General features: G+C 33.8%; 1 protein-coding gene across 1 annotated transcript in view; it reads right to left on the minus strand.

Annotated features, from left to right (window-relative positions):
• Positions 1-1,183: 1,183 nt before the first annotated feature.
• LOC124369634 overlaps positions 1,184-26,947 on the minus strand; it is a 61,357-nt gene continuing 35,593 nt past the window's right edge. The window contains exons 14-20 of the mRNA XM_046827686.1: positions 26,426-26,505; positions 23,801-23,875; positions 22,991-23,149; positions 22,656-22,790; positions 20,710-20,876; positions 18,178-18,353; positions 1,184-13,763 (exon numbers count right to left, since the gene is read on the minus strand). Coding sequence (XP_046683642.1) covers positions 13,639-13,763; positions 18,178-18,353; positions 20,710-20,876; positions 22,656-22,790; positions 22,991-23,149; positions 23,801-23,875; positions 26,426-26,505 — 917 coding nt within the window. The 3' untranslated portion in view covers positions 1,184-13,638. The remainder of the gene's footprint in view (positions 13,764-18,177; positions 18,354-20,709; positions 20,877-22,655; positions 22,791-22,990; positions 23,150-23,800; positions 23,876-26,425; positions 26,506-26,947) is intronic.

Raw genomic sequence — 26,947 nt, forward strand, 5'->3', positions numbered from 1 at the left:
CTATGAGGAAGGATTTTGGTGATTAATCTCGGGAGTTGTCATGCATCCTTGGAAGGAAGGGTGGCACACCCTTGTTGAGGCGAGCAAGAACCTCTGACAGTTATGGAACAAACCCCAGCAACTCCAACAGTCATCTCCCGCTATATACTAGACCTATCGAATTGCTCTTGCACCCCAGAATCTTGACATTTGCGGTCAATGATGTGCCGCTCCTGGACATCCATAAGGTTGCCCAGATTAAAGTGACACATCGGTATTTGCTGTGCCCAGTGTTGGGTTCAACTCGAAGGTATAAACCAGCAAGAAGTGATCCCTGCTGGGTAAATTAATACCTTACTTCAATAATACAACTCCTCTCCCTCATTTTAAGATTAGGTCTCAAGTTTGAGACTGACATTGCACAGTTGATACAAGGTTGCACACTTGACATTGTGGTGCAGTGTTTTTCAGATTGTTTGGTTAATTATGTTTATACAGAGTTCCATACATAATACTTTTACATATTATGTAAAACAACATACATTTTTATTAAGCGTTATGTATTCGTAATTGCCTCTATAGTTTGCCAATATTCAAACCGTATTGAATATTCAACAATTTTTTACCATATTTTTAGTATTCAATGATGTGCTGCTCCTGGACATCCATAAGGTTACCCAGATTTAAGTGACACATCTATTTTTGCTGTACCCAGTGGTAGGTAGGTTCAAGTGGAAGGTATAAACCAACCAGAAGTGAAACTTCCTGGGTTTTCTTTTGCGTTAGTATACTGTCATATCATTTAAATTTCATACAAAAACTACTCTGGAATACTGTTTTTCAGTGCTTGTATAATGTGTGTAAAGAATTTAAAGCTAAGTGTGACGTAATAAGAATACGAATTTTATCCTGCCAGAAAATATTCCACACAAATACGTTGGCACGGCAATACAATGTTACAACTTGTGTAAAACAATGAACATTCTAAACAACTGAAAACTATGTGCAAATGCCTCCTTAGATTTGCTTTTGAATTTTTTATTATGTCTACAGTAAGTATATTTACAGAAATAGTTCTTGTTACCATACAATGCTAGGAAGTAAAGAAAAACGACGTTGTATTATTTGTTTTAATCTGCTCCTAATGACTTTCCTCATGAACTAAACATTTTAGAATTTAAATTGTGAAATAAAACTCCAAGAGCATAATAATATTCTTTTATTATTTTCAACAACTATAAATATAATACAAAATAATGATTACATGAAAAGCATAATAACGTGTATGCTAGCTAAACTGTAGGATTCATCTTGGAAAAGGAGAGAAAATAACACATTCCTATATATTAATCACACTATTATACAGATATCTAAAATTGAAACTGGTAGAGATATGCTAATGAAAAAGAAATGTTAACACTAGCTACTTGTGAAAATATTTATAACAAGCAGGATTACAACACTAAAGGGTTGTCAAGCAAAAGTTCAGTACATTGGCTGGAACGATATTAAATAGTACAACGAAACAATCTGACAATGATCACCAGAAACATCGCCGGAATTAAGAGATTCCAATTAAAGTATATTAGCTTTCTGAGCAATAAATAAACATTGTGTTGCAATTAAATGGTTTCAGACAACTAATTTTCTACATTAAATGCTACAAAGCAGAAATCACATTTTTTAACTAACCGCAGCGATTTGAATCACTGCTGAGCAATCATTGAGCAAATTTTTGGACTCACTGTTGAGTTGGTATGAAATAAATTACATGCGTTTTCAATGGAGAGATTTTCATTAAAGTCTTAAAATAATAATAACAATTCTTTTACAATTTATGAAAGTATGTAAGTATCAAAATTGAATACTTTGATAACCGTGCCAAAAAGCACTAAAACGGTTCTCTCATTTTATAATATGGTATAGTAGAGTTATAGAAAAAATTTAATATTAAATATTTTTGCCTGTCATTTTTAATATAGTGTTACACAAACACATTTTTTTAAAACAACCATTACATAATTTTTAGAACTGCATTAAATATTTCAATGCATACAAGTCAATCTCATGAGCCGAATTAATTTATTCATTTTGTAAAAGCAGTAAACTAAAAAGTTGAAGGCATTATAAATATGGTATCTAATTACGTGAAATTCCTATAAATTTAAATTGTAAATTATAAAGGTGAAGGCATTATAAATATGCTATCCAATTACGTGAAATCCCTATAAATTGAAATTGATTGAAATAATCTTAATTTTGCCTATTACATATAAGTTCATTGAATTTATTAAAATTTAAAGGCTTAAAAATTGTGAATCACATAGATTCCTTTTCTGCACTGAAGTATAGCAATATTTTAAGGGGTTTTAAAAATCATAGAAAACAGCACACCTTTAACCAACCACAGCTTCATCTTCACTTTCAATCTATCTATAGCAACAAGAACAAAGCTCATAAATCAGTGAGTCCAATATATTTATAATACTTAAGTAGCTATCTGCTTCTAATTAATGAAACAAAATCATTTTGAGGAAACATAAATCTATGTAAACTTTTCTTTTCTATACTTTATTTCCAACTAGTTTGCCACATTGAATACTTTCATGAAACTTTCCAGAAACATTCCACAAGTTTAATATATGGGTACTTGCTACTAAATGTTTTAAATATTCATATTCATTGTTTAAATTGAACTGTATTGAACTTTTCTGTAAATATTGTACACTTCTCTTCAATTTGTACAAAGTTTAACTAAATAACTTGTTTATGGTTTACTTTACAATTTCCTTAATGTGTTCTACCTTCATTCGTGTAACTGTTTTACTTACAATTTTTATTTAAGTAGAATGCGCAAAATTAATACAGAAATGAATGTATAGTGAAATATAACCGATAAACACTACATGATACATACATACCTATTTATAAAAAAGTACAGATATAGTAACAAAACAAATCAAAGAATATTTAACATTTAAGATATGTATCCGAATAAAGAAATGATTTACTGTGCGATTTTCTTTGAAAAGAAAACTTGATGGCTAATGGTTAAGGCAAGTCTGCTTTTTATTATGTAAAGATATGCATGGTTTACACACCGTGGAAAGACTGTAATTATTTCTATTCAGTACCTCTACTTTTCACTTCATCGTAAATAAAATCTGGTTTCTTCTTTTTTGCTTTACATAAAATTTATATACTTTGTGTAACGAGAATACATGTAAAGCTATCCAGCGTGATGAGATCGGCTAGTAGACCCAGATCAGAGTCAGGGCTATACCCAGCTTTGGCGGACCCCATCACGTCCCGCCACCACTCCCCGTTACACCGCTTCATCCCCCCGTTGTTATCCCATTGACAATATCTTATTATTTTGTTAATGATAGTAAGATTAAATATTAGATAGTATACATAATGATATTAGATAGAGCTAACTCGTCCGTCGACACCGTTCCTTCAAATAGACATTTGGTAGGACCCTGGTAAAATTTTCGAAAAAGACCGGTCTGAGCACAGGCCTGGCGAACTATTACAAAGTTTCTAACACAACCCATACTAGCACGACCTTGGTACATCAACCCCACTTGGCTGGGACCAAGTAGATGATCCACATGCCACCTTATATCATGTCTTCGCTAAAACTTTATTAAACCCATCTACCCAATTAAATACAGCTAAACCTGCTTTGGAAAGAATTCCTTCCTAACCACGATGTTTGTACCTGTCCTTGGCCCATTTTAGAAAATGGGCTAAAACTGATCATCGTGCACTCCACTTCCTCTGTTCTGGTTCAAACTTGTCTACTTTTGCTCGGACTATATCGAAGACCCTGCATTTCTCAATAATCTTTCCCATTCACTCAGATGTCCAGGAATTGGACTGAAATTCCAATAAAAAAATCTTGCAAAGGAGCCTGACCTTACTGATTGTGTCTCAATGCCACCAATTAAATGTCAAAGGGGGAGGGGAAATAATCATTCTAACTTTATATTTCCAGTTTTGTAATTTCTTTAATAGGAAATAAGGAAAATCAACATATTTTAAGACTGGGCCGCAAGAGGATATGGTAGATGTTCCAGAGTAGATAGGTTTATGTGGCAGGGGAAATCTGGCAGTGTCCATTAAGCCAATCAACCGTTTGTTCTTTCCACCATTACAGTCTTTCAAAACTACCACCATCATCCAAAGTCCTGCTAGTACGAGTTGTTTATTGCTGTAATGTTTCTGCCAGCAAAAAACTTAAATGCTAGAGAAATTAAACATTGTGCAGTACATGAAAAGTATTATTAGAGACAATGCTGTGAGGAAACTGGACCGGTCCATTGTTTTGAGAAGGATCATCGAGTATCCATGTTGCTATGAAAAATGGATGACCATCTGCTATGTCGTAGGAACTCATTATAGAAATAAATTATAGAATCAGAGAAAACCATCAGTTCTCAACTATAAAATTATTAGTCTTCCTTACTGAGCTGCATCTGGAACTTATGTATTTAGTATTTTGATTATAATAGCTCATAGAGAGCAGAACTCCATAATGAGAGCATTGACAAACTCATTCACTGATATAACAAGTGCTTTAATATAGTAGGTGAATAAGTACTTGAGTGTTATACCTTTAAGTCACATGTAATAAAAAGACCTCTTTGCTACGTACTGGCGCTTTTTATAACTAAACACGACTTGTTTTCCTACAACCCTCGTAATTTGAATAATTTCCTGAATACTTGCACTGTTGCCACATCACATGTGGCAAACCTTTTAGTCAAAAATACAATATAGAACTGTTGGTTATTACAAATACTGGCTTAAAACCTTTAGTAGGAGGAATCCATCTTATAATAATGCTACGTGATAGCGTACTATACACCATCATGGCCTACATCTTCTACAGGTACTAAACCAACATCGTAAGCTCGTCTGTTTAGTACTGTTGCAAAGCTTGTTACCTCTTTTTGGCATTCATATGAAATAAAAACTATCAACTAAATTAGAGCGGAAACACTGATAAAATTTTCATTTAGAATAAACGTTTCTCATTTTTGGCACATTGAAAGTGTATCACATACTAACTCTATGTACTAACAATCAACTTCAATAAAGCCTTTGATTTGCAGCAACCATCCACATTACAACAACACCGTTTAGTGGGACTGGCAACAAACACTTAACATGTCAACACGGGTATAACAAATATGTACAGTACAGTTAACTCTTCTAGAGTTCACAATCCATGCGAGGGCTAAACATCACTTAGAAAGACAAGGAAAAGATGCAAGCATTAATGTGATGCAAACTTCGGGTTTGCAATTACACATCTATTTCATTACAGAAATACAACAGATTCCATAATGTAAGGTACTGACTCTGAAAGTGGTGATGAATCGATTCCGATTCACAATGACCTCGATTCTTGTGGTATCAAGGAATCTTCAGTAATTCAATTAACACAACCCTAATAAGTTGGTTTTTTAATGAATGTCCTCAAAGAAATCGAGTTATTTAAAACCTCCTCAAATACTTGATTTCATTGACAAAAAATAATAGTATAAGCAGAAACTAGTTCAAATAATAAAGCGAGGCTTAAACAGTGTTTAAAAAAGTCTGTACAATCTTAAAATGATTTTGTAAATAATGATTACGATATGATGACACACTCTCAGTAAAATAGTGATGGCTTTAGATATTTTTAGGTTAACTTTTTGACCACTGGGTTACAAATGTAATGCTGACACCTCATTGTGGGCTTTTTCTAAGAAAAATATCACTAATAATACTTAGCTTAGTTTTCTAAGTATAAAATAATTATGTCCAGTAATAGTAATAAAAACTAATAATACACCACTCAATAACAGAGCAATAGGAAAGCATAGATAAATACTGCCCAGAGACTCGGACAATCAAACTTTTGAAAGACAAGCTACTGATACGATATCCACGGTAGTCATCACATTGATACTATTGTAGGTCAAAGGCAATCATTTACATCCTCCAAATTTACAATTATTAAGCTCTTGTAGGACAACTAAAACATATTTAATGTGTTATTATATTGCATGCAATACCCAGAACATTGAATATGTGTGGACAAAAACATATTACACTAGAAATTGTTTGACCTTAAAATATTTTGAAATTCACCAATCTGTAAAGCAGATCAGAATAACCCACAGAATCAGTTATGTTTTCGTTGCGTTTGTGTGCACTATTTTTCAAACTTGTGTTTACCATTGTGAGTTATTTCCTACCTCTATGATCGTTGTTTGGTATTGTTGTTATTCAATTCAGAGTTTATTATTGTTTATATCTTTACAGGCTGATTTTGTTCTTTATTGTATGATTTTGGAAAGCTTAGTTATTGTTTGTTGTAGATAGATATTTATTTAGTATTTGTAACTGCTCTCATTTTATTTATTAATTATGTCACTCATTTTATATTACTTTATTATTATTATTATATGTTTGCACTACGACCACTCAAATGTTGTAATCACTCTTAAATTTAAAGTATAATATGAATGAAAATATAAATGTACATTTTTGTTGAACATTGGGTCCTCACCAATGTCATATTGATTCGGTGGGGTCATGATTTTGTAATATTTTGCAATCAATGAAGAAAAATTCAAATGTGGTAGAAGTTGGATATTGCATACATCCAGATTTGGGAAGATCCACAAATCAAAGGTTTTTGTATGGCGAACATCTTCAGGAAAGTCTTTTTACGATAAACAGAAGATTTTAGGCGTTTGATCGGAAAAGTAAAATGTGCTCATCAAGAGTGTATAAAACAGATAAATGTGACATAAACAGAGGTAAATTGACAACTTGTGTATTGGTAGAACAGAACAATAGTGAAAATCTACTGGACATAATTAACATTTGCTTTTTCAGATTCACACTGAGTCAACTGCTAAGACAGAATCGAGAATCGTTGTTTTCATGAAATTTCAAGAATCATTCTTTGAATCGGAATCGAAAAATTCTCTGATTACAATTAAAATTATAAAACATTTTATCCTAAATACAAATACAAAACACCAATTACTCAAATAATATTCAACATGTAGTTAAAACATACCAGAAATTATGGTATAAGTATATACACTGTGTAACTATAAGGTCTCATGACCTTGTTGCCATAAACGTGTATCATGTGCAAGCACTCGAGAGTTTGTGATCACACGTAAACACAGGCACACACTCAACACACTTGTGCTGTTTTTAAATCCAATATCTAAAAGGACTGATCTGATCCTCTTAACCATTCATGTCTGTGTGGTACTTGTTTACAGCTCGGTTCTGATCAAATCAATTCTCAGTAATTTGGGGTTTCTTATATTTTTAAAAGGTTCTCAGAAAACAGTTGTTCCAACAATGAAGCATTCTATGCCATACACAGTACTAGACCTTTTCCAAAGCTAACTTCCCCAGTTTATAGGTGTTATACAACGGTTTATGTCACCTAAAGATAACGCTGGCCGCCTTATGGAGTGTCTACCACTTTTCTGCCCGTGTCTTGAGGACGTTCGGCAGCTACCTCACAATTACACCACAGACATATGTGACAGCCAACAAACTACACTGGAAAGAAATCAGAACTCAATCCTGGGTCCAGATCTACGGAACATAGCATACTATAGGATCCTTTATGTGGAAATGTCTGGAGGAATCATCCTCGTGGGTTATGTCAGTGACATAACGCTGACATTACCAGGTGAATACTTGACGAGACATAATGGTTAATCAACCCAACCATCTTTAATTTGAAAATGTCTGGAGGAATCATCCTCGTGGGGTATGCCAGTGAGATAACTGCTGAACATAAGACATACCGGTTGAACACTAGATAAGGCATAGTGGTTCTTCAACAGAGTCAAGGAGAGTGCTGGGCTGGATGGGTGAGCACACATTTACTCTATGACCGAGAAGACTGTCATTCTCACCAGATGGATGGTGGACACTTTTATCAATTTCTGGGTAGACTGGAAAGACATCGTGACCAAGAAGATCATGGAGTATATCGGCATGAAGGTTGATAAAATACCCAAAATAACCCTACACATTTAATTCTGTCAATACTTATGTGTTGTGTGTATCACTTTAGTGAATTTTATATTATATAGTTTTGGGTGTCATTAGTGGCAATTATATAAAATGAACATGACTCAGCTTTGTACACAAAGGTCAAAATCTATAAATAACTTCATAATAAGCAAAGTAGTTTGACAAGACTGCGTTGATAATAAATTATTCAGTTTTACCGATTCAGTTGGTAAAATTAATTTGTACATATTACTTACACCTATAATCTAACCAGGGCCGTACTAAGCTTTGGCTGGCCCCGGAAAAGATATTCGGCTGGACTCCGTCATGTACCGCCACCCGCCCCCGTACAAGTGTGGCGCCCTAGCCCGGGACAAAAAAATTTATATTTTTTCAAACTTAGATATAGATGTATTTAATATTGATCCACACAATTTTGCTTTGTTTTTATATCAATATAACAGAAATAGCTCATGAAGAATTTTTCTAAATACTGCAAATTGAACATTGGGTCAATCAGAAACAAAGTGTGTGTGAGTGTGTAGCACGTGTATACATGCATGAGAATGTTCAAACACACGTGTGTGATTGCCTTTAGTGCACTCATGGTCCTATATAGAAAGGCTCAAGTTTTTACTATACAAAATATGCAGTGCCGCACCAATACTGTGCTAAAAAATCAAAGTTTTATCTTCCTAAGTATATATGCCTAGAATTATACATTTTACTACTCCACAGACATATTCATAATGCAAAAATGTCTATTAAGATTTCATAAAAGATCTTATCCTTAATATTACACCATATTTCATAATGTAATGCAATATGTATATAAAGATACATTAAAAAATCATTATAAATACAGTGATACACTAAAAATCAAAATAACATTTAGTTTTTTACATAGTGTATAATAAAGACATTTATGATTAAAATACCAAAGCATTTAAAAACTCTAAAATTATAAAATAATGCTAACTTTAAACAATTAATAAACTTAAAAAATGTCCATGTATGTGCTAGTTGTATACGTCAGTCCTTAGATATTAACAACATTGAGAATACTTTATAGAAAAGCATTATTTACAATTGAAGACACTTTAGATTTAGAAACGGATATATAATAATGTTTCTTATTAGTACTGTTTGAATTCCTTCAAAAAATGTATTAATGCACAGTGATGACACACAAACTATCTGCTAGTGAGCTACCCCCACAAACACACCCCAGCAACGACTGTATTATTTTTGACAGGCAGATTTAACTTATTGTATGCCTTAGACAGGCATTAATGTTGTCATTGCCAAAGTGGTGTCTTGTGACAAATAGTAGGACTCTATTTAACAATCTCATTTTTAGATGTGGTGTAACCTTGGGAAAAGTATTGTGAGACAAAGAGAGCCTGTGATTTTGCTAACAAAAATATGTAAAGCAAGAACTGGCTGTGAGACTATAGAGCATAATTTGCCATCACACGTTTATGGGGGCTACCTGTGAGATTGTGCTATTTGTGTGACTTTTCAATCACATCTCTGTGAAGCAAGAACTGGCTGTGGAGTCTACAGAGCATAATTTGCCATCACATGTTTATGGGGACTGCCTGTTAGATTGTGTGACTTTTCAATCACATCTCTGTGAAGCAAGAACTGGCTGTGAGTCTATAGAGCATAATTTGCCATCACATGTTTATGGGGACTGCCTGTGAGATTGTGTGACTTTTCAATCACATCTCTGTGAAGCAAGAACTGGCTGTGAGTCTATAGAGCATAATTTGCCATCACATGTTTATGGGGGCTGCCTGTGAGATTGTGTGATTTGTGTGACTTTTCAATCACATCTCTGTGAAGCAAGAACTGGCTGTGAGTCTATAGAGCATAATTTGCCATCACATGTTTATGGGGGCTGCCTGTGAGATTGTGTAATTTTTCCATCATATCTCTGTGAAGCCAGACAGGCTGTGAGACTGTTAGGGTGTGATTTGGGCATCAAAAGTTTGTGTGGCATGACTATGAGACTAATAGCTTAGACTGTCAGTTAAACATCATTCATTTAAAATAGTTTTATTGTATTTATTATCTGTTAAGAAAAATTCAAAGAATGAATTATATGTTCAGTGAATTTTTAGAAGCCACAGATCTCTAAAAAATAAAACAAAAAATGTGATTGAAAGATTTGTAAACCAGTTATATTTTTAGTTTAAAGAAGTTCATGATGGCTACTTTCTTTTCCCACAAAAGTACAAAATTACGTGAAGTTTAAAACATCAATTAGTTTAGTATAAACAACATTAATTAACTGTCAAAAATATTCACAATGACAGATTTGAGCAATAAAACATAAAAGTGTCATATTACAAATAAAAAACTTAATATTTCTATGTACAATCTTTTTTACACCAAACAAATAGTGTAAAGATTAAAAATATGATAAAGTTGGTACACATAGGCTAAATTCTAACACAAAAGATAAAATACTATGGTCGGTTTCTTTTAGATTTTACAGTTTCAAAATTAAAATGATCGTTATTAATAAAATCTTGAAAAATAAATATACAAATCCAAGTGGACATAGCAAATTAAGTAGCCATAGATTATCAATGAAAACATCAGCACGTTTACGGATAAAGTAAACTGCAACAAACTAATAAGCTATTCTACTATACGATAACTCAAACTATCTATGGGTTCATTATAATCAGTAGAAAAATAGGTCTTGTATAAGTAAGTTATGTCTTCTGTAATACTAAACATAGGAATTTCTTACCATAACTGATTATCACAGGAAATGGACTGTAGAACATATGAGTAGCAGTCTTGTGTACCTCAGCTACGAGTACAAAACACAGTTGAAATATAAAACACATCGAAGGATGTCAATGAACACAGGGTATTTTTAGTGTGGTACTGATATGATTAAAGAACACCTAACACTTATCTGGAACAATAATCTTTCAGTTGCTTATCTGATTTACAGAGTTCAGTGATATATATATATAGCCCCCCCCCCAAACAATTTGAAAAATCCTCTGAAATGGGTATATAACCTTTTGAAATTTTTCAGTACTAAATTAAATTATACATTTATGCCCTATAAAATCTGAAGAAGTTAACTTAGGAGTAATAAATTTACGTAATTTCTAGTTAATGTAGACCGGAACAAAAATCCCTAGATATTTATGAGCAGTTAGATCAACGGCAGGTCTAACCGTGACTTATGAAACCAGTATGTGAATAGTCGTACATTAGACTCATTTATTGTTGGGTCAGAACCCCTATTTTGGTTATAATTACGTTAATATGAATATCATAGAAATCTGAAGAAATCAAATTACATCTTAATTTTAATTTAGTGTTATCCATTGCCTACTTTCTAAATATATTTACTGCATATTTCAGTTCATAAATTTGTATTACAACTAGAACTGTATTTGCATGTATTCTAAGATAGTACAAGTATTTAAAAGAATAGGAAATAAAATATTGCAGTATGATATTCATTCTTATACAGTAGACAGAAATTTCCATATGCACTCCTATCCAGCCAGAACTTCAGTAGGGTGTTGAATCAAATCTATTCAAACTGTAGCTCCATATTTTTCAGATATCCTGTATCTTAAATACAATACAATACAATATTCAATAAGATAATAGGACCCCAAACTCAAATCCTGGATACACAACTGACTGGGTTACTGGTAAGCAAAGTTTTACAGATATGGAACGGTAAGAATGTTTGAATATTCAACAGAACATTCTGTGTAACAGTAATGAAGAAGTATAAAAAAAGGAAAGGAGAAGGTATTTAAATATTTAACACCTGCTGCAATTTCTCTTTAAATCCATGAACCCTTCTTCAAGAGAAAGAGTCCAGCATCACATGTTCTGAGTACTTGAGATTTAATAATAAAACCTTGAAGAGTTTCCGAAAAGAGTAAAAAAATACCAAATAAAGACCTTCCGATCTAATGAAGTACATAAACTTTATCCTGGAAGAAAAACACAGAACAGGCCTATTTACAGTAAATTCTACTGTTTCACTTTCACTATCTACTCCCTTATCCAGAGGTATAGGTTTGTCTCCTATACTGTTTTCAATAGCAACATCAATCAACCCTGTAACACTGGCCCATAACAGTTAGTGCAACATTCTTTTTCTTTTCAGTTGGCTCATTCTACCCAAATTTTTTGACAGGGTATTCATTGCACATTTATTGTTTGGATATAAAATCCCCTAAATACCTCCAAGAAATTTAATCAGGAATATATTATATGTAAGAAATCGATTTTGCCTCATTCCTCGAAAATTGAGTTTTTAAATGTAACCACCTACTCATACTGGTGTAGAATACATAAAGATTAAAAAAGGATTTGACAACTCTGATACTACCAACAAAAAATTGAAGAATAAATTTTCTTTCAAGATGTTTTGTGTTATTTACACCAAGAGGGGCAAGCCAGTTTTTCAAAGTACTCAAATACCAGTAACCATTGAGATTGAACTCATGGTACTTTTGAATTAGACGTCAACTTCTCTCACATGAACACTGTTACATCAGATAACATCATAGATATCAGCAGCTGAATTATCTAGATATAAAGGTAATGAGGATTTTTATTGAATTCAGAATGAGTCAGAAATTAAAATACGATTTCTATCCATCAATTCAGAAAATGAGGACCAGGTCGAGAGAAAGAGTCACAGAACGATAAGAGGGGACAATAAATCAGGTACGATTAGCGCAGGGCAGTTGATTTCCCTTCAACATCGATCTCATTGTTACACTGCCACATTTATATCACAGGTACAGTATTTACTGTGCTAAACCTTCAATTTGAATTCTATTGTTCAGTCCAGGATTAAAACTACATATTTCCAGAAAGTGCCTAGAATTTGAGGTCAAACGTAAAACTATTTACTCGTATACACAAAACAATTGGATTCAAAACTACAGTGAAAGTGCCCTATGAGGACACAAGGAGTTTCCCGGACTGTGTGCAGAGAAGTCTGACATCTATTGAGCACAGATTTCATTAAAGTGCAGCTCTTATAAATTATACTTAAAAATACACAAAACAGAACAACACACAATCATAGTCAAATTAGACATACACACCACTTAACGACAAGTAACGTTTTTACATCATTTAGATTGTTTCAGTTAAGACTTGGTGACAACGAACATAAATGAAAAGTAAGGGAATGGCCAATATTATATTGGAAACTCAAACAAAACTGTTGTAGAAGCTGACAATAAGAATAGATGAAGTACTCGGAGTAGCCGTAGGTAGTAGTTCAACAAGATGACTGTAGGAGGATAGCTGTGGATGATTTCCTTCACCATTGCACTTAAAAAAGTGCTGTGCTGGGGCTACAATCTCTGTCGAAAGTGATTCCTTTGGGTCAGAGTAAGTTCTTAAAACAGGCCATTATTACACTCTGGATAATTCACCCTGACCTAATGAATGTCAGGGAGATTTTGACGGCATGTGAGGTGAGGAAGGGTTCTGAATTATCTTGTTTCCGAAGGACACTTATGGAGTTAGCTTTCAGATTTCCAATTAGGTGATAGAAAAAGGGGATGGGTAAGGAAGGGGTTGGAACATTTGTTCTCAGTTTGGTGGAGGTTCCTCACATAGATTGTGCAAACCCTCGTGCTTGTGGTCAGGAAACTTGATCATGTCGACCCACTGCCGGAGACGCTCACCCTTCGACTTCCAGCCCAATTCCAAACAACCTGTTTCAAAAATATTATATTCTACATTTTTATTTGATCTAATATTCAACAGGCTTGTTGAAATTATAAGCTTGACATTATTATTTTAAGCAGAGATCTAAATAAGAAGTATTTAAGGCTGATTTATTACCACCAAATATTCTATTTCATAGTTGGTAAATTAAGGGGACTTGGACAAAAAAAAATTATTTTTAACATTTATTTTTTTATTTTTTTTTATTGTAGTTTGACATTTTCGGAATACAATGATATTAATATTATCACTCACAAAAATTTCTAAATGCTTCAAATGAATTTTTGAAGTTGCCTCTGCAACGCCATTGACGGCTGTATCCAGTGTTGAGCTTTCTTATAGTGCTGATTTTACTGATTTATTATTTACTTACTCTTAGGTTTTGTCTCTCTATGACCTTAGCAGTTTTGACAGATGTCTGCTTGTTTTGTTATTGTCAATTGTTTGTAACCTAGCAACTTTGTTGTTCTGACAATATTTTGTTATTATTGGAAATTGACTCAGTGTTTATAGACTTTTATTTCAAAGTGATCTTTGATAGTCAATAGTCAAATAATCTTTATTCAAAAACATATAGTACATTTCTTACATTAGAATAGTGTCAAGTTTCAATAATATAAAATAAAGACTACATCCAAAACTAAATCTAAAAATCAATTGTTATTATTAAAAAATACCCTTTTCAAATTCCTTTATAGAGTACAAAGCTAAACCTGTCAAAAATGCTTTTAACCTTTTCTTAAATATATTACAATTGTCCTCTTTTTTAATTTCTTCTGGTAACTTTTTCAAAAATTTATTTCCTGCAAATGTTGTTTTTTTTTGTAGAACTCCAGACGGTAACTTGGAAAATTACTCATTTTTGTGTCGTTTATTGTACGAGTGAATAAAATAATGTTGATCCCTTAGTGGGTTGTATCTTAGGAACATTATGCACTCATAAATAAATAGCCCATAAACAGTCAATATTTAATTCTTTGAACTTTTCTTTGACAGAATCATTAAAATTCAGATGTAACATGACTCTGACTGCTCTTTTTTGGACTTTCAATATTTCCGTGAGGTTTTCCATTTTTGTTGTTCCATATACACAAAAATAAGATAATATAATGACTAGACCTAAAGGAATCTTTAAAAAACGTACCAATAAAGGTAATAGGTTTTATAAAAGGTTACCTTCAGTTTCACCAGATGAAGACTCAACAGTTAGGCCTCGGCCTACTACTCCAAATGTTGTAGTGCCACCCAGTTCTTCTGAGAAGAAATTAGGTAGTAGTGATGACCAAGGAAAGTCGAGTGAAGAAAAGAAGGAGAGCTCTTGGAGAGGAAGAGGAGAATGATGAACATTATGTTCCTGGAGGGTTTTAGAGCTCAAGTATTGTAAAAAATATACTTTTTATCTAAAGTTTTTGGTTTTTTACGTTTTCCCGAAAATTTTGATTTTTCACACAAATGACCCGTTTTCTCTGAAAGTACTAAAGATAACAAGCTGAAATTTTTACAGGATGTTTAGTACTTATCTATGATGCTACTGATCTACAAAGAAACAATTATAACAAGTATTGACTTATTAGGCCTCATTTTACTGAAAAATAGTCTATATTTCAGGGTTATTTTGAACTCGCTAGATAAAAAAAATCATAACTTGGCCAAACAGAGTTATAAGTTCATAAAAATAGATCAGTAGCTTTGTATAGGACTACATAGTAAGTGATAAAAATATCAGGTTGGTATCTTTATTACTTTCTAAGATAATGGGACACAAAAGTACCTAATTTAACATGGGTTTATATGGAGCGTTCAAGTCCCCTTAATCTAAAGGAATTGAACAATCTGATTCTGTCTATATGACGGACCAATTGCACATTTATATTTGTATTACAGCAAATAAAAATGTAAAATAAATTGACTTCAAACAGTGTTCTGATTATAAATAGTTTTTGCACAATAAAGTTATACATGAGCTCGAAGATATAACAATATACATCTCTACCTTACTAAGTGCTAAAAGGAAGTTTTTCATATTAAGCTACATTTCAGCTAGTAAAAGTTCAAAAGGGCTGTAATTATTAGATTTACTGTACAACCCAATAAAACAAGCAAGTAATTCACTAACAAAGCCATGTGTATAATCAACACTATACTATTGCTATATGCAAACTATCAACACCACAAGCAACAAAACAACACAACTGGTCAGGATACAGACAACAAAATCATCTGCCTCAAAACAAATTAGTATTTTTAGCATTTATCATCAGATTACTTACAGGGTTTTTATTGTTCTGAAAAGGGCAGTTTGTAATGTTAATTGTTATGATCAATGATTAATTAAATAAATATGGAGTCCAAAATTAATGATTAAGAACACAAACAGCTACATTTTAAATCCTTTTTAGAAGTGATTGCCACAATAATACTGATAGTGAATCATCCAACCAGACACAAAGACACGGCCCATATGTTTTTTAAACAATTTTTACCTCCATGGTATTGCATTTGATTTAGTATTGGTTGTAGATTGCTTGGCTCAAAAAATTGTTATTATGAATACACTAGTGATTTTCTTGGGCATATCATTGATGATGCCACATTAGAGCGGATTTACACGAAACTCAGATCATTTATACCCCCAGTTGTTAAAAATGAACTGAAAACGTTGAAAATCATAACCTATGTTTTACGTTTAGCTTATTCTCATCTACTATTGGTATAAATTATCAAGAAACGAATGAAGACAAAATATTAAACAATTTAGAGTATCCAAGCTATGTTAATTAATCTGACTAGCTAAATAAGTTTAGTGCTGATTTGAATTTATCTAAATTGATGATAACAACAATGCCTATTTAACAATCTAATATTACTTTATTTCCGAGACTCAGAATTTACATACACCAATCCATGAGTGTTAAGACTGAAGGAACTCCATGTGCTTACAACAAACAAACAATCTGCTACAGCAAACATGTACTATACACAAAAAATACTCAGTCCACGAACGTAAAAGAATTGTAATATAAGCACCAGTAATATCCATGGCTGTTAGTAATGATTCCTTGGAATAACCCATGGTAACCACAGTTTACTTTTTAAATTCAAAATTTGACAACAAAGAGAAGATAACAAACTACTAAATATATTGTATATTATAGTTCAGTGACAACAACATTTTACCAACAATTTAAAGTTTATCGAACCCAGAAAGGTTACATTTTTTTTTAATGCTCTGCCAGCATTTTGAATTTTTGGTCAGCTCTGTGATATGCTTATGAATTTGCCATATTTTTACTGCATGATATTGTTTATTGTCTAATTGTTGCTTGTTAATTAATTTACGTGTAAACACATTATGAGGGTCGTTCAGAAAGTAAGTTGCCCAGGCAATTGTTGCCGAACAAGTGGGAATAGTGGTGCGTTCTGAGTGGCGTTATGTAGCTAACTCAATACTGGTTAGTGTTATAGTGAAAGTCACTATACCATTCTAAGTGTTTTAAACTACTGTTGAGAACATCCGCCCCGATAAACTCTCCCGACGATTGGGAAATAAATAGCATTGTTGCATCTCTTTGGGTGAAGAGAGTGCAACCAGTGTAAATTCATCTTGAATTGTATTTTGTACAAGGAGAAGATATTTTGAGCTTTATTGCAGTTTAAAATGATCCCAATTGTTTCGTGAAGTACGAACTAATGTTCATGATAAAAAGCGAAGTGGCTGATCACCTGTGGTTACCGATGAGCTCATCAAACAACTCAATCATAAGGTTCACAATCACAGATCTTTCCAACAATTTCTAAACACATCAAGAAACTTTGATGTCATAAATTTTATGCCTGATGGACTCAAACTGTTGACTAAGAATGAGACTAGCTTTAAAGTTTCTTATCTGGTACCTGTACCATGGAAAAGGTGATGCATTTCTTAACCACATAGTAACTGATATTGAAACATTGGTTTCTTTTCAAACAAAAAAGACAATCAATGAAGAAGGGTCACATCTCATCAAAAACTGTGACGATCGGTTATGTACACAGATGGCAGAATTTCATTCAATAGGTATTGAAAAGATCGTATCTAGGTAAGATAAGTGATTAAATATAAATGGTAACTATGTTGAAAATAGTTTAAGATTTGTTCTTTCAAATGTGTGTGATAAAAGAGGTGTAAACATCACGTGTAAGTTTTATTTATTAAAGCAACTTACTTTCCGAAAAACCCTTGTACACTCTTTTTTATTGATTTATGTGTATATTTATCCATACACCGAGCTTACATTGATTTCGAAATATAAACATTTTACTCTACTACCTCTAGTCTTATTTTTGAAGACCCTACTTGGCGATCACACATGTTGGTTTCATTAACATTTGGAATATTATAAAAATTTGTACTGGACTCACCCAGGTAATCATTGCTTTTCCCGTAGTCCTTGTCCCACACTGTTAAAACCAATGTCTGCTGTGGCAAGTCAGTCATTTTCGTCTCGAAAACAAACTCCTCATTGAAAATAGGGTTTAAGTTCTTCCATTTCACACAAGTCTTGTATTTCCGGTGATAATGGTCTGGACGAAGATACCTGGAAATTAGGACAAGTAATCAGTTGAGAACTCCCAAAAGGGTTCACTCTGGCTGGTTTATACCTTTCACTTGAGACAGTACAGCAAAATTCAATTTGTAAATTATATCTGGGCAACCACTTGATGTTCAGAAATAGCACATGTCAATGTCAGGATACTGAGTTAAAAGGGTTGATGGATAGGTCTAGTTTACTGTGAAGGATGACTGTTGGAGTTGTTGGGGCTCCCTTAGTGATAAAGGTTTTTACAAGCTTAAACATAAAGGAGTAGGCCTACTGTCGCCTGCCAACATTGACTAGAGGTGACAGGAAATGAGTTATCCTCGCATTCTTTCAAATAGACATAACTGAGGAAGTGCCTGCTATCCTTCCTCATGGGGAATGTACTAAATATCCTGTCACTCTGGATACAGTAAAAGTTCTTTTAGGACTACGTGCAATGAGAGGTTTTCTCAGTTGCCTGTGACAATAACGAATATCCAGAACTGCTTATCTGTCGCACCACGTGGAGTTCCACATATCTGCTAGAGCTAAGCAGTCTGTACACAGGCTAGTAACATTATATTTTTGCTGTAAACAATCACTGGTTGTCTCAGATAACAGAGATCTGTTGGGTTCACATCTTGGCTTTCTACAAGTAGTCTGTCCACTCATCCAATTTATGGGTACCAATGATTTACTCATAGTTCATATCATCATATTTCACCCCTTTCTTGTTTATTTTTAAATTATACTCCAATATTAGTACATTGGCAACCAAGCTACACAATATAATACTGAGATTGAAAAATACCTGACTAACTTAACACGTTCACTGCATTTTTAAATATGTTAATCTTTCTCATAACGCAATGTAAGTTACCGGTAACTCGTAAAGATGCATTATACTGTGCGATATGAGTCACCAGTGACTCATGAAGATGGTTGACTTTGATGTCTGATAACTTTGAGTAGGTTAGTGCTAGAGCGCACTAAGTTAAATTGGTGGGAGTGGCAGATTGTGTTCTACTAGGGAGTACCACTGTGTAAAATGTTTACTTTTTAACTTTTATGAGTCAGCTCATGCAGTAAACTGCTTATATTCAATTAGACCACTATTTTATTATTGAACCAATAAAGCTCCACAACATGGTCAGCTCATGCTGTAAACTTGTACCGATTGTATTAAATTGTAATTCTGGGGTAACTGGATTACCGGTGGAAGGAGTAGGCCTAGAAGAATGATAAGGACTGGACAGTACAAAAGAAGCTTCTATCAGCGAGGCGCGCATCACAGATGGGAGTGTTTGATAATGAAATTGAGAGGTGGGGTGAGGTAGACGTGCCGTACCTCCCGTCTCAGTTAATCGGAAGTAGTAGTAACGAGTATAGTCTTTGAAAGTGCTTAGAGTTATTCTTGCTAATCGTCATCGAACCTGCGGATGCTTTCAGCAATTTTAATTCTCTAACACTGAAGAATTTTTAAATTCTAACACTGAAAAGAAGTAATATTTAAAGTAATATAAAAAAAATTAGTAACAAAATAAAATTTAATTTTGAAGATAAATTAAAGTGAAGAATTGCCAGATCAGATTAGAGTGTGAAAGTTTTGTATTTTGAAAATTGAATAAAAGACAAGCTGTAAGAACTTTGTACATTTTGAGTGACGAATATTTTGCAAGTTTGAATTTAAAAGTCATCAAGAAGTTTTTATTTAAATTTTAAATCCAGTAATTATTTTCAAGAAGAAGTTTTATTTTAGTTTGAACTTTATTTATTTCAGAAGATTTTCGTTTTCCTTTTTGAAACTTCACAAAAATTTAAATTTCAAAGCTAACCCTTAATGTGCCAGTAAAACGGTACAACTGTTTATATTCAATTAGACCAATATTTTATTATTGAACCAATAAACCAATAAAGCTCCACAACATGGCAGATGTAAAGATCTACCCTGTATCTTGGAGTCTGATGCAATAATGAAGCAGACAATGAAAGCTGCACGAGTTTGATTCACGGGTGACTCATATCGCACATGACTAATTAACTAATGTAAGTAAAATAATTTATGTGCAGCATGATTATCCCATGACTCTCATTAGGTAAGGTTCTCAACTTCAAGTGTACTATGAATCACCGGCGACTCATGCTGCATTAAACTTGTTAACAAACCCTTACATATGCATTTAACACACACAAGTAAATTTATACATTAGGTTATATTACAACTGTTTTTCAGACAAAACCTTCCATCATAGGATGCTGAATAAGCAATAAGAGAGTTGGTACTTTGCAATCTACTGTGACATTGTTGGTAATTCACGATGTAATTCATCACATAGTGCATTGTAGAATGGGATAGTAATTAATTAGAACTTACAGTTTAACAAATGGATCTGAGAAGCCATTGCTATCCATAGGCAGGAGGTTATTGCACCGCACTATACCGACGATGAGTGCCTTCCTGCGAGTAGAATAGCACAGTGTGATCAGGATCTGGCCGTGTGTCCAGCCCTCCTCCCCCCATACTTCCTCCTCATTCTCCACCTAGACAGGATACAACGATACACTTAGGGGCAGTGCCAACAACAAACGTACTGTATCTCAATGGAGTAGACCTGTGATCAAAATCTGGCTGTGTGTCCAGCCTTCCTCTCCCCATACTTCCTCCTCATTCTCCACCTAGACAGTATACAACGATACACTTAGGGGCAGTGCCAACAACAAACGTACTGTATCTCAATGGAGTAGACCTGTGATCAAAATCTGGCTGTGTGTCCAGCCTTCCTCCCCCCATACTTCCTCCTCATTCTCCACCTAGACAGGATACAACGATACACTTAGGGGCAGTGCCAACAACAAACGTACTGTATCTCAATGGAGTAGACCTGTGATCAAAATCTGGCTGTGTGTCCAGCCTTCCTCCCCCCATACTTCCTCCTCATTCTCCACCTAGACAGTATACAACGATACACTTAGGGGCAGTGCCAACAACAAACGTACTGTATCTCAATGGAGTAGACCTGTGATCAAAATCTGGCTGCGTGTCCAGCCTTCCTCCCCCCATACTTCCTCCTCATTCTCCACCTAGACAGTATACAACGATACACTTAGGGGCAGTGCCAACAACAAACGTACTGTATCTCAATGGAGTAGACCTGTGATCAAAATCTGGCTGTGTGTCCAGCCTTCCTCCCCCCATACTTCCTCCTCATTCTCCACCTAGACAGGATACAACGATACACTTAGGGGCAGTTGCCAACAACAAACGTACTGTATCTCAGTGGAGTAGACCTGTGATCAAAATCTGGCTGTGTGTCCAGCCTTCCTCCCCCCATACTTCCTCCTCATTCTCCACCTAGACAGTATACAACGATACACTTAGGGGCAGTGCCAACAACAAACGTACTGTATCTCAATGGAGTAGACCTGTGATCAAAATCTGGCTGTGTGTCCAGCCTTCCTCCCCCCATACTTCCTCCTCATTCTCCACCTAGACAGGATACAACGATACACTTAGGGGCAGTTGCCAACAACAAACGTACTGTATCTCAGTGGAGTAGACCTGTGATCATGATCTGGCCGTGCTCCTCCCCCCACACTTTCTCCTCATTCTCCACCTAGACAGTATACAACGATACACTTAGGGGCAGTGCCAACAACAAACGTACTGTATCTCAATGGAGTAGACCTCACAGTTTGATAAAAAGTAATAACCACATACCAGCAACTAAATAATAGTTCTTCAATTATTAAACATAAGCATATTTTTTTAAGGACTTTGATTTTTTTATTGATACACTCCTAGCAGCCTTCAATCCTTTAATTAATTAATTTTTACTATAATCTAAAGATACTCGTAGTACAAAACAATGTATGGGGAACATGATAACAGCAAACTAGACCAGAACAAAAATGTTATACCTTTTTTAAATACAGTTTTTTTCTGTAAAACCTACAAAAAGCTAAACAATAATAATAAACATAGTTTCAATATCAGATTAGACACTTTGTAGTCAATTGTGCAGTTAGAAAATCAATTGGCTTCAGTCATTATACTTAATATACTATAATTATTTTTATAACACACACACACACAACTTTTTGTTGATCAAAGTTTATTGATTTACATAAATTTTATGGTTTTAACACATATAATATTTTTTTAGTTAGATGCTTAAGAATTTCCAGAGAGAGAGACCACAAAGTTTTTATATAAAGACACTTCTTTTGAAATATTAGACATTTTTTAGTTCCCATGAAACATAATTGAGTTATATAACCTTTATTTCATTTACTGTGTACTCTGCTAGGGAAAATACTCACAGGATAGTGTTTTTCCAGGAAAAGATTCAACTGTCGAGCAACATCTGGACGAAGTCGATCTAAAGGATACTTTGCCTCTCCCATGAAGTCATGTCCATATTTGTCATCATCTACAAAAGTATTTGGAACTTTAATTTATACATTGGCATCAAATCACACAACTCATGCAACTTATAAAGGCTGGAAAAATTCACTTATACTCCAATTAACCATTGCTGTTAAACTTAAAATCATTATGTAACAGTTTTTTTAGACTTAAACTAAGCCTAGAGCTATTTCTTGAATTTCTGGGTCGTACACAAATTATTACTAAAAAGACTAATTTGTAATTAATGTAAACCTATAAATATGCATATTGTTGAATACTTGCCTAGTACCAATACATGTAGGGCACGCACTGCTAGATCATTCTCAGTTATTCCGTAGAAGGTTAGTGTTTCATTAAACTCTGGGTTGCGAGTCTTGTGCACTGTTCTTGTTCGTAGCCTATGAGACTGTAAAATATTGCAAATAACAAAGTGTTGTTCAAATAATTCCATTCATGGCTATGCTTTTGACTAACGCTGATGTGCTATCTAGATTCACATGATCAATAAATATGTAAAACAAGTACAAGAAAGATCATATGAGTCAGAATGTTCAGAAGAAAACAGATTTATAAGAATGACCTTAAATCAGACCCTAGAAGTCTGATCTATCACCACTCAGAATAACAGTGTGGCTGACAATCAGCATCAGTCAAAGTCCACCTTCTTTCATGTTCAGCGTGAACCCACTTCACAACAGCTCTAAAGGATTCACACCTAAAAATACCACAGAACAGTTGAGGTCCTGTCATGTTGAACGCTGAGCCAAAGTTCAAGAGTTCAACACCTTTAATGCTATCTGGCTATCCGCTTGAAAGGCTGTGGGATAAGGAACTGTAGAGACCACCAGCTCCCAACATGGTCTCATCCCCACAAATCCAGCGCCTGTGCCGCTTTTTGTTTTAGAGCCATCCGTAAACCATTCAAGCTCTGTTGGGGAATTTACCATTGGTACACTTTATGTTGTTCTTCTATTGAGCATATATGCTTCTTAATACACTTCTTACAATAACTTAAAAATAACTAGTAACAATCTCCATAGTGGTACAATGTACTCACTTTGGTTCCTGCCGGGAGGAGATTTAGTTTACAAAATGGATCTGCCAGACCATTTATATCCATAGGTTTCAGATTCTAGAACAAAAATAGTTCAATTTTAGACATAGATATATTGATTCACTAGTGGTACAATTAATAAACGGTGAATAATTCACAAAACCTTTGAATGTTGTATTGTAGAAAACAGAAATTGATATCAACTATAATTGTTTTTAAGTCAACAACTGTTTCTAAGGACATCAACACATAAGGAGACAGTTACTTTTATCTCAGAAGGTTGCACACTTTTTCAGAACTACAATTATAAGTAACATAGACTACAGTACTAAACATGGACTGGGGGTAACAGCCATTCTAGAACCAGTGAGTTCTGGAACGGACACTCCATGTACTAATCAACTATATCGCTAAGACAGTCTTCAAATTAATAATATATAGAACGATAAATCTATCTCTCATACTAGTTTTTTAGCAGTAGCAAATAGAATAAAGAAACGTAGGGAATGTGTCTAGGTCATCCAATTGAGGTTAAGCATCTTATCTTAATTTATCCAAAGAGAGGTAAGATGTTTAATTCTCAGATCTTCATTGAGGACTAAAAATATTGTATTGAATTTGAACTATAATTTTATCTCAACAGTTTTTACAATGATGAGTATTTTTTTACACTTGTAGTTTACTTTTTCTGTATGTTTAAACAGGTTTTTGAACTGTTTTACACCAAAAAAGAAATTTAGATTTTGAATATCTAGAAAATATATAAATCTTTGTGGGTATATGCCAAACGAATTGAGTTTTATTCCTAGTTTAATAATTTCTAATAATGTACCACAAATTTGAGGTTAATGTATAAAAACTTTGAGTTAGAGTTCTCCATTTCCAAGAGATATCTCTTTAAAGTATTTAATGTATCGAAATGTAGCTTTCATGAATGCAGGTATACAGACAGTCTCCTTTTTCTGTATACTATGTTCAAAAATTAATAAAGAGAGGTCACAGATATTTTAAAATAATGCTATGTTTTTTTATGTATAAATAAATAACAATATTTGATTTCAAGTGTTATATGTGTACAATGAAACCAATATTGTAAATATGTGGTTAAAATGAGTGTTTGCTTAGTGTAAACATTGCTCTCCAGGAAAAGTAAATATTTTCAATGATTATCCTTCAGTTAGAATTTTTGTTCCGTATGTTTTTTAAATAGTAAAGTTCGTTTAATGCAATAACAACAATTTTAGGTATGATATTTTTCATAACAGGAGTAATACAGTATAACAGGCAAATGAGCTTGTCACTCTGAAAGTTTTTAGATACCGGTAGACAGTGTACACTGCAATGATCTTATCATTCTTATCTGATTGTCTTTTCGGAAACATCAATTTTTGAAGTCATCTAGTTACAAAGAGAATATTTTCAGGCCAAGATATTCTACAATTTTAAAGTCGGTTTGTGTTAAAGAAGTGTGCCAAACATCTCAAAATTGTCATTTGTTCTAATGTACCATCCTGTGCAACTGTTTTTAAGTGGTATTCAGAATTTCAAAGGAACCATGATTCGGTTCAAGACGATGAAGATCCAGGAAGACTCCATGTCATCACTCAAGAAAATGTTTATCAGGTGCGTACTATGATTTAAAAGAATAGACACTGCACTTATTTAATGACTGATGCTTTCATAAGGATTCAATCCACAGCAGTGTCAATAGTCTTGCATGACTCTTTTTAAGTCAAAAAATTGTTTCTTGATGGGTACCTCACAATCAAAAAGATGAGTATGTGAGATTCAGCCAGCAAACTCTCCAACTGACTAATAATGGTGATCATCAGATTATTTCCAAAATTCTCACTGGTGATTAGATGTACATACCATTTTAAGACTTTCTAACTCAAGGAGAGCAGGTGTTTGAATACCAGCCACCGCCTAAAACGATTAAGAAACAACGATCGGTGAAGAAAATAATGTACACGGTTTCCTTCAGGAGTTGTGCAGGTTATTGAGTTGGACAGGGACAAAGGACTATCACAGCTAGTTGGCAGACTAAACTGTGCTTGCCAGAAGTTCTTTAGGACTTGAACATTAAGGGTTTAGTTTTGCACCATGACAATATCTCTTATCACACTGCTGCAAAATCTTAAAAGATTTTTGCTCAAAATGGCATCAAAACAATGGCATTTCTTTATTCACACATATATAAAAAAATAGTTATAGTTATAGTTTCTTTATTTCATTTCTTTATATGCGACTTCTAGTTATTCTTCAACCTGAAGACACTTTTGTGCAGTCGTCGCTTTTGCTCAAAAGGTGAAATTGGTGATAAAATTTGTAAATATTTAGACACCAAACCAAAAATTTAATGGCTGGGTGCTATTAAAGAGTGGAAAATCTGATTTCAAAAGTGCAATGATGCTCCAAGGGATTACATTGTACATACCTAATGTCTGGTAAGTCTAGCAAACAAATTTTTTATATTTCAAAACTTTCAGATTGATCCTCTTATTATACAACATTTTATTTCCTTGTCAGACACATCATTATTACAATAATCACTGACATTACTTCTGCTATTCTGAGCAGAATACCTCAGGTATTACAACATCATTCTAAATGGTAACATAGTATTACCTTGGCACGATGTAGGGAGACGTGAATTGAGCTGGTCTCAGAATCGTAAACGAGGGTAAGCTCTAGAATCCCCAGGTTAACTGTCAACAAGATAGATCATGTCACAACACACTGACACATGTACCGGCGGTGGTAGAATTTCTCAAAACGTTCATGTTTACCTAGCTCAGACAATCAGTGGTATCAGAACATATTGAAACATCACACTGTTTTTGGATCAAAAGGAAAATGATATAGACATTTTTAATTGCACAATTCATTCAAACGTTGATTGATGTCAGGCTTTGTTTTAATTATTAAAATTTATTTAATTAAGATTTATATTTAATGAATGTTTGATCAAATATTGTCATGGGAAGTCAAAGAAAGAACTTCTGAGGAGTAATGATTTAAAATGTAAACTATAAAGAAATTATTGTACAGGTATTACACAAGATTTGAGTACTAAAGTAACAATATCTACATCTACATATGATGTTATATAATAGTACAAACTAGGTCCAAATAACTTCCAAGTACATA

This window comes from Homalodisca vitripennis, chromosome X (genome assembly GCF_021130785.1).
Source record: "Homalodisca vitripennis isolate AUS2020 chromosome X, UT_GWSS_2.1, whole genome shotgun sequence".
In the NCBI taxonomy this organism is placed as follows: domain Eukaryota; kingdom Metazoa; phylum Arthropoda; class Insecta; order Hemiptera; family Cicadellidae; genus Homalodisca; species Homalodisca vitripennis.